Source organism: Erpetoichthys calabaricus, chromosome 12 (assembly GCF_900747795.2).
Source record: "Erpetoichthys calabaricus chromosome 12, fErpCal1.3, whole genome shotgun sequence".
NCBI lineage: Eukaryota > Metazoa > Chordata > Cladistia > Polypteriformes > Polypteridae > Erpetoichthys > Erpetoichthys calabaricus.
Window position 1 is genome coordinate 14503503 of NC_041405.2, and position 17319 is coordinate 14520821.

The following is a 17319-nucleotide window of genomic DNA, read 5'->3' on the forward strand; positions in this document are numbered from 1 at the left end:
TTTACAAGTTCTAATGTTATCTTATATGTTATACTTTATACTTTTTATATTTTATTGTACCACGAACTTGAGAGAGAAACAGTATTTCGATTCTCCTGGATGTTCTGCACATATAGTGAATTGACAATAAAAGGCTATTTGATTTGATCAGGAAAATGTAAATAAGAATGACATTGTAACACTTCCCGTCAGGACCTGTAGAGGGAAGCAGAACCCCAACCACTCAGACATAACAATGAAAACAGAGCAAATTCATTTTAAGTATTGTCAATAAATGCCAAAATGAAAAACAAATGCACTATAAGCAAAAACAATTAAACCATTTCCATTTTCACAATCAATGAAATGCAAATAAGAATGACATTGTAACACTTCCCATTGTGACCTGTAGAGGGCAGCAGAACCCCAAATACGAAGACTTAACTAGTCAACATATGGATTCAAATGAAGACTATAATTTATGATTCAAAATACCTTTTACAATTTCTTCTTTTAATCAGCACAATCCCAGTCCCAGTCCCAATTCCTTTAACCCTTTATCCTCTTCCTCTTCCTCCACTCTCCTCCAGAGAAGCTTCACCCACCATTGCCTGACTCCAACTCTCCGCGTAAGATGGAGCAGCAGCTTTTCATCCCGAACCTGAAGATTTCCACATGGAAGCACTTCCAGGTCAGGTGGATCCTCCCCATGACAAGAGAACATTCCTCCAGCAGCTCCCCCTAGTGGACTGCCCACCAAAACTGCAGCCGTCAAAACCGGAGCCACACCAAAGGAGTACTGCCACCTATTATACTGAGGGAACAACTCTTTCTGGTTGGAAGCTTCCCCAGTCCATCCACTAGTGTGTAGGACCCATCCCAACCAGGATATGCATGCACTTGTGCTGTCCTACTATAGTGGCCATCCGGCCAGGTAAGAGAGTGTCCTCCATCCCAGTTGGGACATCGGTCCATCCATTAGGGCGATTACATTGTCTAGCTGGTTTGATTTCTAGTTTCTTGCTCTGTCGATTAACTAAAAACGTTCTGCTGCACTCCAGCAATGACACTGACCTTTGAGAAGACAGAATCGGTCACCACAATCTGCCATTCAGTGCCTGTGTTGGGCTTTATGATTGTGCATGTCAGCCACTTTTAATTACCTGGCTCCTAATGGTCCCCATCTTCTTGGGCACAGCACTCAGCTCACCCCTCATTGCCATCTGGCTCCCCTGGATCTCACTCATCTCTGCCCGCAGACTGCCAATCTCTCGCTCCAGGCCCACCACTTTGTTGACTAACGAGGTGAAATCTTGGGAATGATGGCTGAAGAGAAACACAGGAGTGCAAGATTAGGCATCACATCTCTTAAGATCGCTGATCTTTTGTTCTTCATGTTATTAACTATTAGGCCAACAGCAGCCTTGGAAGAAAATGACAAATGAACACTGGGTTGATGAAATCCCTAAAATTAGTTCACAAATGTAACCACAAAATTCTTGTAATTCATTGAGTGGTGGCGATATTTAGTCCAATTGAAGAAAAAAAACAAAAGTGCAGTTGAATGGGTTGATGGATAAAAATATGTGTTGTGGCCAGAAGGTGGCACTCTCACCGACCCCAAATCCAATTAATGCTAAAAATACCAAGAAAAGGAAAGGGTTTATTATAACAAACAGCCAATCATATAGAAGCATAAAAGGCTTTGGAGGTTTAAGTCTAAAAATGAATGGAAAAGACGACAAAACCTTTCACGTCTCCGCATCTATTGCTCCCTTCTCTGAACTCTCGCCCACTCTCCTCGCCACCCTGTGTTCAGCTGGTGTATGATCAGGAAGGCATGGTTGTCCTGATTGAGCTTCCCCTAGTGGCCCAAGTATCTCTGCATCCCAGCCTTCCAATAAATGACCAGGCAACCCCCCCACCAGGATACTTTTCCAGCTTACAGAGGAGTTAGTAAGTTAGCCACGGTCCTTTTGTCTTCGGCGCTGCGTCCCCACCTGTTATAAAGCTTCCTCCACTGTTCTCTACCTTGTGCCACTTCCTCCTGGATTCTTCTTCTTACTCCACTATCGCCATATCTTTCCACATCTTTCTTGGCCTTCCAGCTCTTCTCCTTTCTATGGAAATCCATCTTTCCACTCTTCTTGCTGTCCTCGAGTTGTCCTTGTGCAATTAGGGTTAGGTTAGGGTTAGGGTTCTCATCGTTCTCGATATGCCTATTTCACTCAGTCTCAGTCTGACCCGGCTTTTGTCTCAAATCCTCGTTACTGTTAATTCTTGCCGATCTTATTCCCATATTCCATTTTAAGCATCTTCAGTTAAAATTGGAGTCGGGAAACACACATTAAAATGTCTCCCAGTTACCAATTGATGACATGCCTCACCTCAGACACGATTCCCATTGCCCACCATTAAGGTTTTCCATCTTATAAAGGAGCTAGTTAGCCATGCTTCCGTCATCTTCGACGTTGGGTCCCCACCTGTTATAAAGCTTCCTGCACTGTTCTCTATCTTGTGCCACTTCCTCCAGGATTCTTCTTCTTACTCCACTATCGCCATATCTTTCCACATCTTTCTTGGCCTTCCAGCTCTTCTCCTTTCTATGGAAATCCATCTTTCCACTCTTCTTGCTGTCCTCGAGTCGTCCTTGTGCAATTAGGGTTAGGTTAGGGTTAGGGTTATGGTTCTCATCGTTCTCGATATGCCTATTTCACTCAGTCTCAGTCTGACCTGGCTTTTGTCTCAAATCCTCGTTACTGTTAATTCTTGCCAATCTTATTCCCATATTCCATTTTAAGCATCTTCAGTTAAAATTGGAGTCGGGAAACACACATTAAAATGTCTCCCAGTTACCAATTAATGACATGACTCACCTCAAACACGAATCCCATTGCCCACTATTAAGGTTTTCCATCTTATAAAGGAGTTAGTTAGCCATGCTTCCGTCATATTCGACGTTGGGTCCCCACCTGTTATAAAGCTTCCTCCACTGTTCTCTATCTTGTGCCACTTCCTCCAGGATTCTTCTTCTTACTCCTCTATCACCAGATTTTTCCACTTCTTTCTTGGCTTTCCTGCTCTTCTCCTTTCTACCAGAATCCATCTTTCCGCTCTTCTTGCTGTCCTTGAGTCATCCCTGTGCCATACATGTTCTGCCCATCTCATCATTCTCTACTCCTACTTCACTCAACTCTACCTGACCAGGCGTTCCTCTCAAATCTCGTTACAAATCGTTCTTGTCCATCTTATTCCCATAATCCATTTCAAGCATCTTCAGAAAGGGAAGCAGACAGAGATACTGTATATTAAAATATCTCCTGTCTACCACCTAATGACATGCTTTACTTCCCATTGCACACCATTACATTTTTTCCAATTTAGATATCTATTATTATTATTATGATTGTTGTTGTTATTGTTTGTTTTTTCATTTCCTTCCTCTGGTTACTCAGTGGTTTCGTTTTGGGTTGTTCCTATTAAATACTTTCAGTTGTTTTCAGTCTTCTAATAAGCAAATTTATTTAAATTTTTTGTAGCCATGTGGTTATGGGAGGATAATTCATCTTTTTCTTTCTTGCAATAATTAATCAGAACACTCCCAGCAGACATAAGAGTCCAATTAGCAACATGGAGAACAGGCTAGCTGCACTCAGAATTGGAGTCGTGGAGGCAGCACCACTCTTTGTGAGAGCACCAATGACCTTAATTACTAAGTCCACAACAATGGCGTGTCACACATGTGTGCACATAGGAGGCAGTCAAAGGGCTTAACTGGGGGTAAGATGTCGAGTCGGGGGGTGATGAAGTGTACTAACTTCTTTTCTCCATCTTCTACAGATCATCGAAAAGGAAACCCAGCTAAAACCGGCAGCAACTTCCGCATCCCTGTCCAGACCACGCCCACCTACTGACCTCACTCCTGCCACTCCCCTCGCAGACCCGCCTCTTCCTGCACACCACCTATAAAAGCCAAACTCCACTCCTCCCCAGTTGAGTTCTATTTGGACTCTGTCCTTTGTGATTACTTGGGTGAACTTTGTTTTTCGTGCATTTATTGTTATACAGTATTATACATGGTGGATCCCCAAATCTTTTTCTCTTCGTCTTCTCCTTAATACAGGGGTCAGACAGTCCAGCCCTTTTGCTAAATTTCAGCTTTCTTAAACTCTTAGATTTTACATTTTTTACATTTACTTATTCAGTCGACACCTTTATCCAAGGCGACATATGAGACACAATGGCTTCCATTTCTTTTGTTTTCCCAATTGCAGCACAGCCAAGTGAAGTGACTTGCTCAGGGTCACACAGCTTCTATAGCAGGATTTGAACCCAAACCCTCTGAGCTTGAAGCCCAAAGTCTTAACCTCGTTGCCCCACCGCACATTCAACACTGCACATGGTGAGTTAGTTTTAAGAAAATCCATACCTTTGAAAAGAAGATTTTATTTGGGCCAGCTTAGCTTGAACTTCCTGGAAAAGAGAAGAACATAAAGCCATGAAACACCTTTGAGTTGGAGAGCATATCATCTAAAGTTTTATTGTCCTGCATTTAAAATCTTTTCTCTGTTTTCAGTTCTCCCAAAGTCTTGACATCAACGAACAAAATCTTTCCATGTATTTTCTCCCACTTTCTCTATATAATTATGTTAATTTCTTCTTTATGTTGACTTTACAGTGGATTCAAACAGTATTGAGACCCTTTCACTTTCTGCACACTTTATCGTGTAGTCGAGTTAAATTTAAATGGATAAAATTCACATTTTGTCCCATCAGTCTCCACTCAGTAAACCACGTTGACAAAGCGAACGCATGCTTTCATAAAGGTTTGCAAATTTATTAAGAATCAAAAGCTGAAATCTCTCATTAATATACACATTCAAACCCTTTCCTGTTTGCTCTAATTCTCCTTGAGATGTTTCTAGAACCTCATTGGAGTCCACCTGTGGCAAGCTGAATTGATTTTCATCGTTCAGAAAGGCACACATGTATACCTGTGTATAGGAGGTCCAATAATTCACACCGCAGGTCAGGACAAAAACCAAACCATGATGTCTTAGGACTTCTCTGTAGACCTCCACGATAAAATGGTGGTGAGGCAAAGATCAGGGCAAGGGGATAAACCCATTTATAAAGTCTTGAGTGTTGCCAGTGGCCTCAATAACTAAGAAATGGAAGAAGTCTGGAGCTTCCATGACTTTTCTTAGAGTTGATCATGCAGCCAAACTGAATAATCAGGCAAGAAGGGCCTTGGTCAGGAAGGTGGCCAAGTACCCAATGGTCACTCTCATGTCCCCTGCTAATACGGAAGGAGAGCCAACTCAGCAGCACTCCATTAAGATGTTTGTGGTAGAGTGGAGAACTCCAAAAAAGTACTTAAAGGACTGACAGCGTGAGGACCAGCTGCAATTATTCTTCTTTATTCTGAAGTAAATTATCACATTTCTTATGCCCTCCCTGATTTAGGGCAGCTTCTTCTAATTCAGACTTTTTACATGCTGTCACAACATTTTTGGAAATTGGTTTGTAGCTCTGTCACCAAACTTTCTTAACATTTTCCAATCCGTTTCTTTTTCTTAGACGTTTCCTCCTAAACCTCCTGCAGTCTTTGTCAATCAATCCATTTGGTTTTACACAGCTCCTTTCAGAGGGTACTTTATAAAGTCCATAGAAATTCAGTTCAAAAATAAACAACATGATACAGTGGAATAATCAGTCAATTCAAACAGAATATAAACCACAAAGAAGTACAGAGAAAATGGACAGGGTGCCTAATGGGTTCCCCCATCCCTAAGGATGCTGGATAATTTTGCTTTTTTCTTTGCTCACCTCCAGTATGACTAAGTCCTTCAGTCTGGCCTCCTGGATTTGGACGGCCACCTTATCTTTATTCCAGAGTTCGGCTCTCATCCTCATTGTTTCCTCTTTGTTCTTCACCAGCTCCTGCTCAAATTCATCAATCTTCTGATATAAAGCCCCCTTCTCGCTGCTCAGGGAGCTCAGGTGCTGCTCCAGAGCAGCCAGACGAGACAGAGTGCTGGTGTCCTGCAGGGGCACATGGGAAAATATCATAGAGGACTTAGCTACAGTAATCTTACAACTGCCCTGGTAGAGCAAAAAAACAGAGCACAATACTGTGTATTACTCATTAACATAAGGGGTCCATACATTTTAGGAAACAAATACATGTGTCAAACTGGCCCACCAACACTATGGTCAAGCAGAAATGTCACAGTGAGTGTCCTCGCTCTCTAAGATGTATGAGTAAGTGAGAGGGGAGTAACATGACCATTCTCAGTCTTTAGAGACAGATTGATAACAATTTTAGTATAGTTGGCAGGATAACGTGTCTGTCTGTCTGTCTCTCTAGCAAGAGATTAGAAGACAGGCAACACCTTACAATATATATTCTTTTTATGGTATATGCATATATGTTTTTTAATGAGCATTTCAGGAACAAGCAATACTGTATTAATAAATGTAACTTAAATTAGCCAAATTACCCAAAAAGGTAAGTCAGTCTATCTAAAAGGCTATCCATAACTCGACCCAACTTTTTTCAGGGTATCAGGAGAGGGAGGCTATACTAACTGCATCAGATGCACTTCAGAAACTATCCCCAGATGGTATACCACACCATAGGAGAGCACATACGTCTTTACATTTATAAAGGGCCGATATAGGTCAGAATTATAGATAAAAAAATATGTGGATGTGAGCAAGCAAGCAACATTGATACACACAATGAGCAGGCCAGGATTCAAATCTATCACACTGGTGATGTGAGGCCGAAGCAGCAACTTTACTACTCTCTCATCCAGTCTTTAAAAGGACAGATATAGCTATATTTAACTCTGCACTTGCCGGTTCCTATATTTTAATACATTGATGGGTATCTCATTTTATTGTAAAGGCTGAAGAGGGTAACATTTGCCATATATAACACAGATTTCCAGGAAAATAAATGATTTCAGCTGTCCCTGAATTTTATAAAGATGTGCTGCACTATATTACCACTAGATGGTGCCAAACACAGATTATACCTTTTTACAAAAAAAAAATACAATATACAGTGTAACACAGATAGATAGATAGATAGATAGATAGATAGATAGATAGATAGATAGATAGATAGATAGATAGATAGATAGATAGGACTTTAATTTTAGTGTAGATAGATAGATAGATAGATAGATAGATAGATAGATAGATAGATAGATAGATAGATAGATAGATAGATAGATAGATAGATAGATAGATAGATAGGACTTTAATTTTAGTGTAGATAGATAGATAGATAGATAGATAGATAGATAGATAGATAGATAGATAGATAGATAGATAGATAGATAGGACTTTAATTTTAGTATAGATAGATAGATAGATAGATAGATAGATAGATAGATAGATAGATAGATAGATAGATAGATAGATAGATAGATAGATAGATAGATAGGACTTTAATTTTAGTGTAGATAGATAGATAGATAGATAGATAGATAGATAGATAGATAGATAGATAGATAGATAGATAGATAGATAGATAGATAGATAGATAGGACTTTAATTTTAGTATAGATAGATAGATAGATAGATAGATAGATAGATAGATAGATAGATAGATAGATAGATAGATAGATAGATAGATTTTGATTTCAAGTCCAGTTTAGTTACTGATTCAGATGTTTATTTTACAATAATCACACACCCATAAAACTTGAGGCTCAGTCTAAAAGTGCCTCTCAGACACCCTACAGCTCTTTGGGCCTACCTGTTGCGGCACATACACTTTGTTCATGGATTCTGAAGGCACTTTTGTCTTTACAGGCTGATTGAAAAATTTTGGGACTCGTAGAGTCATAATCCAGGGGTACATATACCAGCCTCCTTGAACCAAAAGAGAGAAAAATAATAATTGTAAGAATTAAAAGATCTCCTTGAAAGTCCTGCTAATTTATTTGTTACACTATTACAGTGTCACTTCTCTGGCTATGTTATGTCTCTGGCAGTTGAGTCTTCATCCCCACTCACCATCTTGACGTTTGGCTCACTGGGTTTCTTAGTAAGTTCTGTAAACCTCATGTCATGTTTAAGCCTGGGTTCCTCCACTGGCTTATGTTTCAATTCCTGTTTATTCATTTTTAATGCTTTAGTTTCTTTTGCTTGTGCAGACATTGTTATGTATTTTTATTATTTGCCTTGTTATGTATAATATATTTATTACTTTCTCATATATGAAGTATAGAGCAAGTATTGTAATTGTCCAAATATTTGATTTTGAGATTGTGATGAATCTCAATGTTTTACACCTCCCTGAGTCCAAAAATACCATTTTTGGAATTATGTCTGTGTGTCTGTGTGTGTGGATATGTAAACATAATAACTTGAGTACGCTTTCACTTAGGTCAACCAAATTTTGTATACAAGTATTAGGTACAAAACGTAGATTTCTTTCAACTTTGGGGCTATTTCTGCTAACCAGAAGTGGCATTTTTTTTTTATTCATGCAGCTGTAGAGTCCAATTTATTCAACTTTACTTTTATAATAATTGTTCAATATATTATTGATTTGATTTGATTTGTCGTTAATGGTTCTTTAATGTACATAATATAAAAATACTGTATAATCATTGTTTTGCTGTTTACTCCTCAAATATCTATCCCCATATCTGAGTCTATGAGAAAGTCTATGGGAGAGCACTCCTGATTTTTTAATTGTGTGATAATGCAAGTCTATGTTTGTATTTTTGGTTTGCCATGTCTCCTGGATTTTGTGGGTGGATCCCCAAGAGGCAGGACCCCCTGTCCATCACTTCCCGTCAGCCCTATAAAAGGGTCATTTATAAATGCACTGTGGTTTGTGGTGGTGTTGTAAGTATTGACCTTCTTTTTCTTACTGGATTTTCTGAATTTCTTTGATTTTTTATATGGTTTTTGATCTCCGGATTTGTCTTGGGACTTGGCTGCTGCAGTTTGCCTTTAGGCAAATTTGTTTGCTTTCCTTTCTTGAGTATTTTTTTTGTTATTGTAATAATAAACATCTGTTCTATAAATATTGTGTTTCTTCTCTTGTCAGATTTTTCACTGTCCTTCTTCTGGTTAAGACAAGCTTCATGGTTTTTTGGCGCTTTTTGCTATTGTTTTGAATGTTAAAGCCTGATCGCCCTTTCTGTGGCTTTGCCAAGTCTCCTGGAGTCAGACCCACCTTTCTTGACCATTATTGTCTCCTCTATGTTGTTATCATAATCCCTGAGGTGGAGGATGCTTCTGCACCAATCACTGAAATCACTTCCAGGCTTACAGTTACCCCTAGAGAGTGCTGTTACCATCTTAGCGGTGCTCCCTCTAGTGATCACAGGTGTTGCTGCCTCCTTGGGCCCTCATCCTAATTTGAAGTGCAAGTTCAATTTACCTGAACAGAGTACAGCGAAACATTTAGCTGTGTGTCTGACCAACAAGCAACATGGGACTAATGAGCTGGAAAAACCTCAACACAGACTCACCCCCATAATTTGGTAGTGAGGAATTTTACACCGCTACCTTTCAATTATGGTACATTCAGTAGAACTTCTCTGTTTTACTCTGATGCTTTCAAATTATGGGACCCTGGGGCACTGCTTATCGCACCTGGCTGACCATACAGGTCACTCGAGGGGCCTTCTTGTCCCCCAGTTAGGTTTCAACTCTTTCATTACGACCCATATCTGTTATGTTCCTCCAAGGACTTAGACCTTGGTTTTAGTTTTCTCCTTAATCCTTTTATGGTTTATATTATAGACTAGAGGGTTTTGCCCCCTGCTCGCTTCGCTCATAAACCTCCAGGCCTGCTCTACGCGCTAGCCACTTCGCAGATCTGCTGCTCGCGTATGGGGACACAATTTAAACAGATTGCTATTTTCATGGGAATTGTTACATATGCATAATAGACGTAACTATTTTAGATTAGAGTGAGTAATTAACCATAGTAAAAAATAGTAATACGTAATAATTTGAAAGTAAATTATATTTCATGTTGTGTTAGAGGTATTCGTTGCGTTTTATGATTTCATTCTGTTTAAATTTGAAATTAACACGCAAATACTTTTTAAACTTACACTTTTACTGTAAAACTTCAGTAAAAACAATTTTTTAAATTAACTTTTCATCAAAATTGCATTGAATTTTGATTCTGTGTTTGGACTTTCATCGTAACAATGCAACGTACAGTGCACTCCAGAAAGTATTCACAGCGCATCACTTTTTCCACATTTTGTTATGTTACAGCCTTATTCCAAAATGGATTAAATTAATTTTTTTCCTCAGAATTCTACACACAACATCCCATAATGACAACGTGAAAAAAGTTTACTTGAGATTTTTGCAAATTTATTAAAAATAAAAAAATTGAGAAAGCACATGTACATAAGTAATCACAGCTCCATCCCGTTTCCCCTGATCATCCTTGAGATGTTTCTGCAGCTTCATTGGAGTCCACTTGTGGTAAATTCAGTTGACTGGACATGATTTGGAAAAGCACACACCTGTCAATATAAGGTCCCACAGTTGGCAGTTCATGTCAGAGCACAAACCAAGCATGAAGTCAAAGGAATTGTCTGTAGACCTCCGAGAAAGGATTGTCTTGAGGCACAAATCTGGGGAAGGTTACAGAAAAATTTCTGCTGCTTTGAAGGTCCCAATGAGCACAGTGGCCTCCATCATCCATAAGTGGAAGAAGTTCGAAACCACCAGGACTCTTCCTAGAGCTGGCCGGCCATCTAAACTGAGTGATTGGTGGAGAAGGGCCTTAGTCAGGGAGGTGACCAAGAACCCGATGGTCACTCTGTCAGAACTCCAGAGATCTTCTGTGGAGAGAGGAGAACCTTCCAGAAGGACAACCATCTCTGCAGCAATCCACCAATCAGGCCTGTATGGTAGAGTGGCCAGACAGAAGCCACTCCTTAGTAAAAGGCACATGGCAGCCCACCTGGAGTTTGCCAAAGGGCACCTGAAGGATTCTCTGGTCTGATGAGACAAAGATTGAACTCTTTGGTGTGAATGCCAGGCATCATGTTTGGAGGAAACCAGGCACCGCTCATCACCAGGCCAATACCATCCCTACAGTGAAGCATGGTGGTGGCAGCATCATGCTGTGGGGATGTTTTTCAGCAGTAGGAACTGGGAGACTAGTCAGGATAAAGGGAAAGATGACTGCAGCAATGTACAGAGACATCCTGGATGAAAACCTGCTCCAGAGCTCTCTTGACCTCAGACTGGGGCGACAGTTCATCTTTCAGCAGGACAACGACCCTAAGCACACAGCCAAGATATCAAAGGAGTGGCTTCAGGACAACTCTGTGAATGTCCTTGAGTGGCCCAACCAGAGCTCAGACTTGAATCCAATTGAACATCTCTGGAGAGATCTTAAAATGGCTGTGCACCGACGCTTCCCATCCAGCCTGATGGAGCTTGAGAGGTGCTGCAAAGAGGAATGGGCCAAACTGGCCAAGGATAGGTGTGCCAAGCTTGTGGCATCATATTCAAAAAGACTTGAGGCTGGAATTGCTGCCAAAGGTGCATCGACAAAGTATTGAGCAAAGGCTGTGAATACTTATGTACATGGGATTTCTCAGTTTTTTTATTTTTAATAAATTTGCAAAAACATCAAGTAAACTTTTTTCACGTTGTCATTATGGGGTGTTGTGTGCAGAATTATGAGGGAAAAAAATGAATTTAATCAATTTTGGAACAAGGCTGTAACATAACAAAATGTGGAAAAAGTGATGCGCTGTGAATACTTTCCGGATGCACTGTATAAATGCCCGTGAGTGAATATCGTTTCTTTCTCTCTAATAAATTAACCGACTTTTTCAAATGTTTAGCTCTGAGATTTGTTAATTGTCATACCAAAAGCTATTCTAACAGGAAACAGTTAACGTTTTAATACAAATGGCCTATCAAGATCTCCTTTGGTGTCTACTATCTATCTATCTATCTATCTATCTATCTATCTATCTATCTATCTAATATTATCCCCTGAAGATGGACTACATTACCTTTCTTGGATACATCCTTCTTTCTACAGTAGTTGTGCGGTGGAAGACCGGACGGTGTTAACGGTTGTAGATATTCTTCATGATGTTGTAAGTTGATGTTTTCATCTTCTGCACCATCACCACCAACTGTTTCAGCAGAGTCTATTGATACGCATTTAATCAATTTGCCATGTAACCGATCGACAATTTTCCCGTTAATTTGCTTGACTTCATCGTTTCTCAGTGCTAGGATTGCCTGTGTACTCATTTCTTCTGTTGATAACCCTTTGTGATGAAATTCTTCAATAAGATTTGGACATAATACGTCTTCTTTATTTGGGAACTTAAAGTGAGGAAAAGTTAACATTTATAAGAGCTGAGAGTGCAGGAACCGTGTCTGACAAAAGCATTCACACGAATGAGAGGTGAGAGGACCGTGTGCGTGGTTGAATATGATTGAGAGGAGGGCAGGACTTGAAAAAATCTCTTGGCCAAAGTTTCGTCTCGTTGCAGGATTATTTTATTATAGTAGAGAGTTTATTTTTTTGCCAGTGCTTTTGGAGATATTCCTAACATTATGACTTCATTTCTAAATACTTATGGATACTCCATTCAAAATGCATGCATAAGGCCAAAACTACTCACCCAAACCAATTAAGAGCAGAAGCAGAGCTGCCAAAAGACCTTTCTTCAGAGCCGCGCTGTACCTGGAATGTCAAGTGATGCAGTTAGGGTCATCTTATTGTCAGACAAGATGATCATAACACACTCACTTGGGCCTTACCTTGTCAGCACAAACACATCCAGCAGGGATGCTCCTGTGGTCAGGCTGTACCAGGCTGTACCCAGCCACCAGTAGATCATTCTCAAAGCATTCCCTGTGAAAGACAGACAGACAATGAAATGTAATGATGATGATGATGATGATGATGTAGAAATTAAAGCCGCTTAAGTAAAACATTTGGAAATCAAACACCACTCCAAAGGATCACATAAATGGTACGGCTTCTGAAAAACATGGAGGACAAAACAGTAGAAAGACACGGAATGTACAGTTGTATACCGTGAATAGCAATCATATATGGATTGTGGGAGAGGAAGAGCTGGTGTAGATCAAGCCTGCAGAGAATTCATTGCAGTAAATGACAGAAATCAGGCTGTAAGATACCCTAGCAGACAGAGCATTGGCAGCAACAATTCGTAATGCAGTGCCAGTGCAACTGGGCAATCACTACTAGGGCACATGGTGTTCCTGAACTACAGATGGAGCTTGGGAGTATGGGATGGATTGCATGATGAACACTCGATAATGGAGCAGCATTGAAGTTTTAACGCTTAGTTTGGTAGGTGGTAACAGGTACATCCACTACTTTCTATGTGGCACCTTTCTGTCCATTATAGTGGGCTGATGACCTGAGGGTTGTGTAAGTGCCCAGCAGAATTATCTGGCATCCCACCCGGGAGAAAAGGGGGACGCTTACTGAGAAGGGAAGCTGAAATGGAAGAACAGTGAGAGATTGGCATTTACAGGGGGATTCACTTGAAGGAGACCCCAAATATAATGTAATAACTCTTGCTAGGATGAAGCAATCTGAACGAAACAACATGCAATGCGCTCCTCAGCATATGGAGCTTCGAACAAGATGGGATGCTCCTGCGTTGGAGTGATGAGGTAGGTGCCAGACAGCCGTCGCGGTGTTTAACCTCCATTTGCAACTTCTGGGTACACACCGCCCGTACCCCTTCACTCAGTCATTCGACCTCTCATCAGTATGGTGGTGGTGTACAGTACTGAGCAGCGCGTCTTCATGGTGCGAACCTATTGGGTCACCCATTCGTTTAACACTAGAATTATCAGAGCCTATGAAAAAACTTGTAGATCCGGCCCACCTTAAATCCATTCGCACCTCTCCCTCAGAGTCTTTTGTCCTGTAAATGCACCGATTAAGACAAGCAGCAAACAGCCTGCTATTCTGTCCCCCCACCGACTTAGACCGTGCACAAACTTCTCCCAGCTCAGGCCTTGATTGATTATCTGGGAGTGAAGTGCTGGAGTTTTAGAGTGGAATAGATCGTTATTTGGAACACATGCATTTCATGTGTGTTCCGTTTCTACAATAATCTGTGTAAACACATTGTTAAAACAGAAATGTTTTTCATATTTTAGTAGTAAATGACAAAATGTTGGCATAAACTATATAATGCGTAAAGCCTGAAGTCCAAAGATTAAATAAACACTTTCACAAAAGGTACGCATTTGCTACGACCACTTTGGTGGTGCAACGGTATCAACTGTTGACTGATAATCAAAACTTCACGGGTTCAAGACTGGACGAGTCCATTTTGAGAAGTGAGCTGCTCTTATTCTTACTATCTTAGAATAAAAACATACATTTAATTTCAGTCTGTAACATCCGGTGTAAATTTATTAAACTTGGAAAGCTTAGCTTTGTTTTTTTTTTTTATTCATTTTTTTTCTCTCATTCGCGTTCACAATTCCACCCCCAAACCCCCCCCCCCCCCAAATCTGTCTCTTATTATATACAAAGTACAGCAACGACAACTTCCACCTGCAGCTATAGACTCTTCAGTACGCAAGCGACTCTACACGCTAGTGTTTAGATCTGGACGGTGTACCCAAAAAAGAAGTCTGACTGCATTCTTGAATCATTGCTCGAATACCGAAGTGTCAGCGTGCACTTTTCGTAGTTACACATGTACTTTTTGAGCATGCCCGTGTCGATCAAACTAAGGAAGCTCTGCAGTCTACTTGTGACTTTACGCTGTAGGAAGTAAGTAACTAAATCCAAATAAATGGATGTTGTGGGGATATTCTGTCCTCTGCATCTCCTGCTTGTTCCCAAAACATTAACATTTATATGTTACTTACATAAAAGCCAGATCAAATGTTATTTATTTGGAGTGTTGGGGGGGGTGGAATCGCGAATGCGACCGAGAGAATAAAACTGAATAAAAAAAAAACCAAAGCTAAGCATTACAAGTATCATAAATTACACCGGCTGTTACAGACTGAAATCAAATGTATGTTTTTATTCTAAGATAGTAAGAATAAGAGCAGCTCACTTCTCAAAACAGACTCGTCCGGTCTCGAACCCGTGAAGTTTTGATTATTACTCAACAGTTGATACCGTTGCGCCACCAAAGCGGTCGTAGCAAATGTGTACCTTTTGTGAAAGTGTTTATTTGATCTTTGGACTTCAGGCTTTACACATTATATAGTTTATGCCAACATTTCGTCATTTACTACTAAAATATGAAAAACGTTTCTGTTTTAACAATGTGTTTACACAGATTATTGTAGAAACGGAACATACATGAAATGCATGTGTTCCAAATAACGATCTATTATTTCTACTCTAAAACTCCAGCACTTCACTCCCAGATAATCAATCAAGGCCTGAGCCGGGAGAACTTTACGCACGTTCTGCGGCTGTGGGGGGATGGAATAGCAGGCTGCTTGCTGCTTGTCTTAATCGGCACATTTATAGGACAAAAGACGCTGAGGGAGAGGTGCGAATGGATTTAAGGTGGGTGTATCTACGAGTTTTTTCGTAGGCTCTGGTAATTCTAGTGTTAAGCAATGTCAGAATCAACTGGATGATCGTGAGTTAATGGAAGGTTATTTCCAGGAAGATGGAGCAACAAGTCACACATCAGCAAGGAGCAGGGCAGAAACTGAGTCCTTCTTTGGCAACAGGGGCTTTGGCCACCATGGTCACTGGATCAGACACCACCAGATTTCTTTCTTTGGGGTCTGCTCAATGGAAAAGTCTATCGGAACAAGCCTTGCATTGTGGAAGATCTGAAAGAAAACATCCAACGTGAAATTGCTGCTATTCTCCCAACCCAGAGACACTTGCTGATATGTTCAGGAACATGGAACGCCACATCGAAATGTATCTGGCAGAAAACGGAAATCACTTCCAGCATAGCATATAATACAATCGATTACACTCACGTCAAGGTATAGAGCGTATTTTGTTTGGTTCAAACTGCTTCATCCTAACGGGAGTTACAACAGAATATTCAGGGCCTCTTTTGAGTGAATCTCTCTGTATTTTGAAACATGTTGATCCCCTAGCAGCATCCCAGGACCTCAGTAACTATGTCGACACCTGCAGGGCATAATGGGAGTTGTAGTGCCACGAGTCAGTCCTCCTGGAGGCCGTGGGTGCCGTCAGGGGGTGCTGCAGGGATTCATAAGCCAAGTTTCTTGGGGCGTCTTTTCAATTTGCTTCTATCGGGCTATGCCCTGGCACTGGAAGTACTCATGGGTACAAAATAAAAGGAAGCCGTCTAGTCTCCACCATTTGAGTCAGAGTCGCATTCCTTGGAGGGAAGTGGATGGAGAGAGAAGAGATGAGAAGGAAGGAAGAAGAATTTGATTGTAATTGTGCTTATGCAACCTTACAAGAAACCTTTGTGTGGTATTTGTATAATAAAAACCGCTGTTAGGAACCTGTGACTGTATTTGTGTTGGTTGTGTCCAGGATTTGGGTCTCAGTGGCGCCCCCCATCTGTCACAGGCTCTAAGACTGATTTATGCTCATGCGTTGAACCTACACCATAGCTACGCTGAAGCCTACATAGTCTGTGGTGTTGCTCTTTTGGAACCCTCCTCAAAAAATGTGACAACATGTCGCACCGATGTGGACCCTACGCAAACCCCCACGATTCTGATTGGCCAATTAGGTAGCTACATATTTCCTGAAATGTATTTCTGTTCTTCTTCTGCTATTCTGAAGTAAACATGGAGCAGATCAAGAAAAGACTTGTCGAAGATATGATATCTCATCACAGTGTTATAAGGACAAATAGATGACAGCCAATTTGTGACACGAAACATCGGCTAACATTGGTTCGGAAGTCAGCAAATGTATGAAAAAGTGAAAAAATGCGATGGACACATGCATTCACCTATGTAAGAAAACGTGTAGCAAGAGGAACGGTGATCCTGGAGGGCAACAACTGCCTGCATTTTAATGGATCATTTGCTTTTCTCGTGTGATACAAACACCACCAAACGTGTCCCTGTGGTCAGGTGTGATGCGGAAGTATGAACTGCTTTCGATGGCGTAGTCGGCAGTGTAGGCTCAATTCAGAATTATAAATCAGCCTTTACAGCTGGGATCCAGGAATTGCAAGGACACCAAGGGCCACTAGAGGGAACCCTAAGAGGAAGTCCCAGGAGTTCCAATGGAACTTCTAGACCCTGGAAGTTATTTTTAAAATGTCCCCTGAAGTGATTTAAAAAGCCCCTTTTTAATCGATAACAGAACTTGGAGTCGGGAAATGAGCAGAACAAACA

General features: G+C 40.7%; 1 protein-coding gene across 1 annotated transcript in view; it reads right to left on the reverse strand.

Annotated features, from left to right (window-relative positions):
- The window catches only part of sun2 (Sad1 and UNC84 domain containing 2), a 97683-nt gene that overhangs the window by 28022 nt on the left and 52342 nt on the right, over positions 1-17319 (reverse strand). Inside the window, exons 6-11 of the mRNA XM_051934433.1 lie at positions 12775-12868; positions 12636-12697; positions 7751-7866; positions 5809-6024; positions 4409-4452; positions 1143-1305 (exon numbers count right to left, since the gene is read on the reverse strand). Of these exons, the coding sequence (XP_051790393.1) occupies positions 1143-1305; positions 4409-4452; positions 5809-6024; positions 7751-7866; positions 12636-12697; positions 12775-12868 (695 nt within the window). The remainder of the gene's footprint in view (positions 1-1142; positions 1306-4408; positions 4453-5808; positions 6025-7750; positions 7867-12635; positions 12698-12774; positions 12869-17319) is intronic.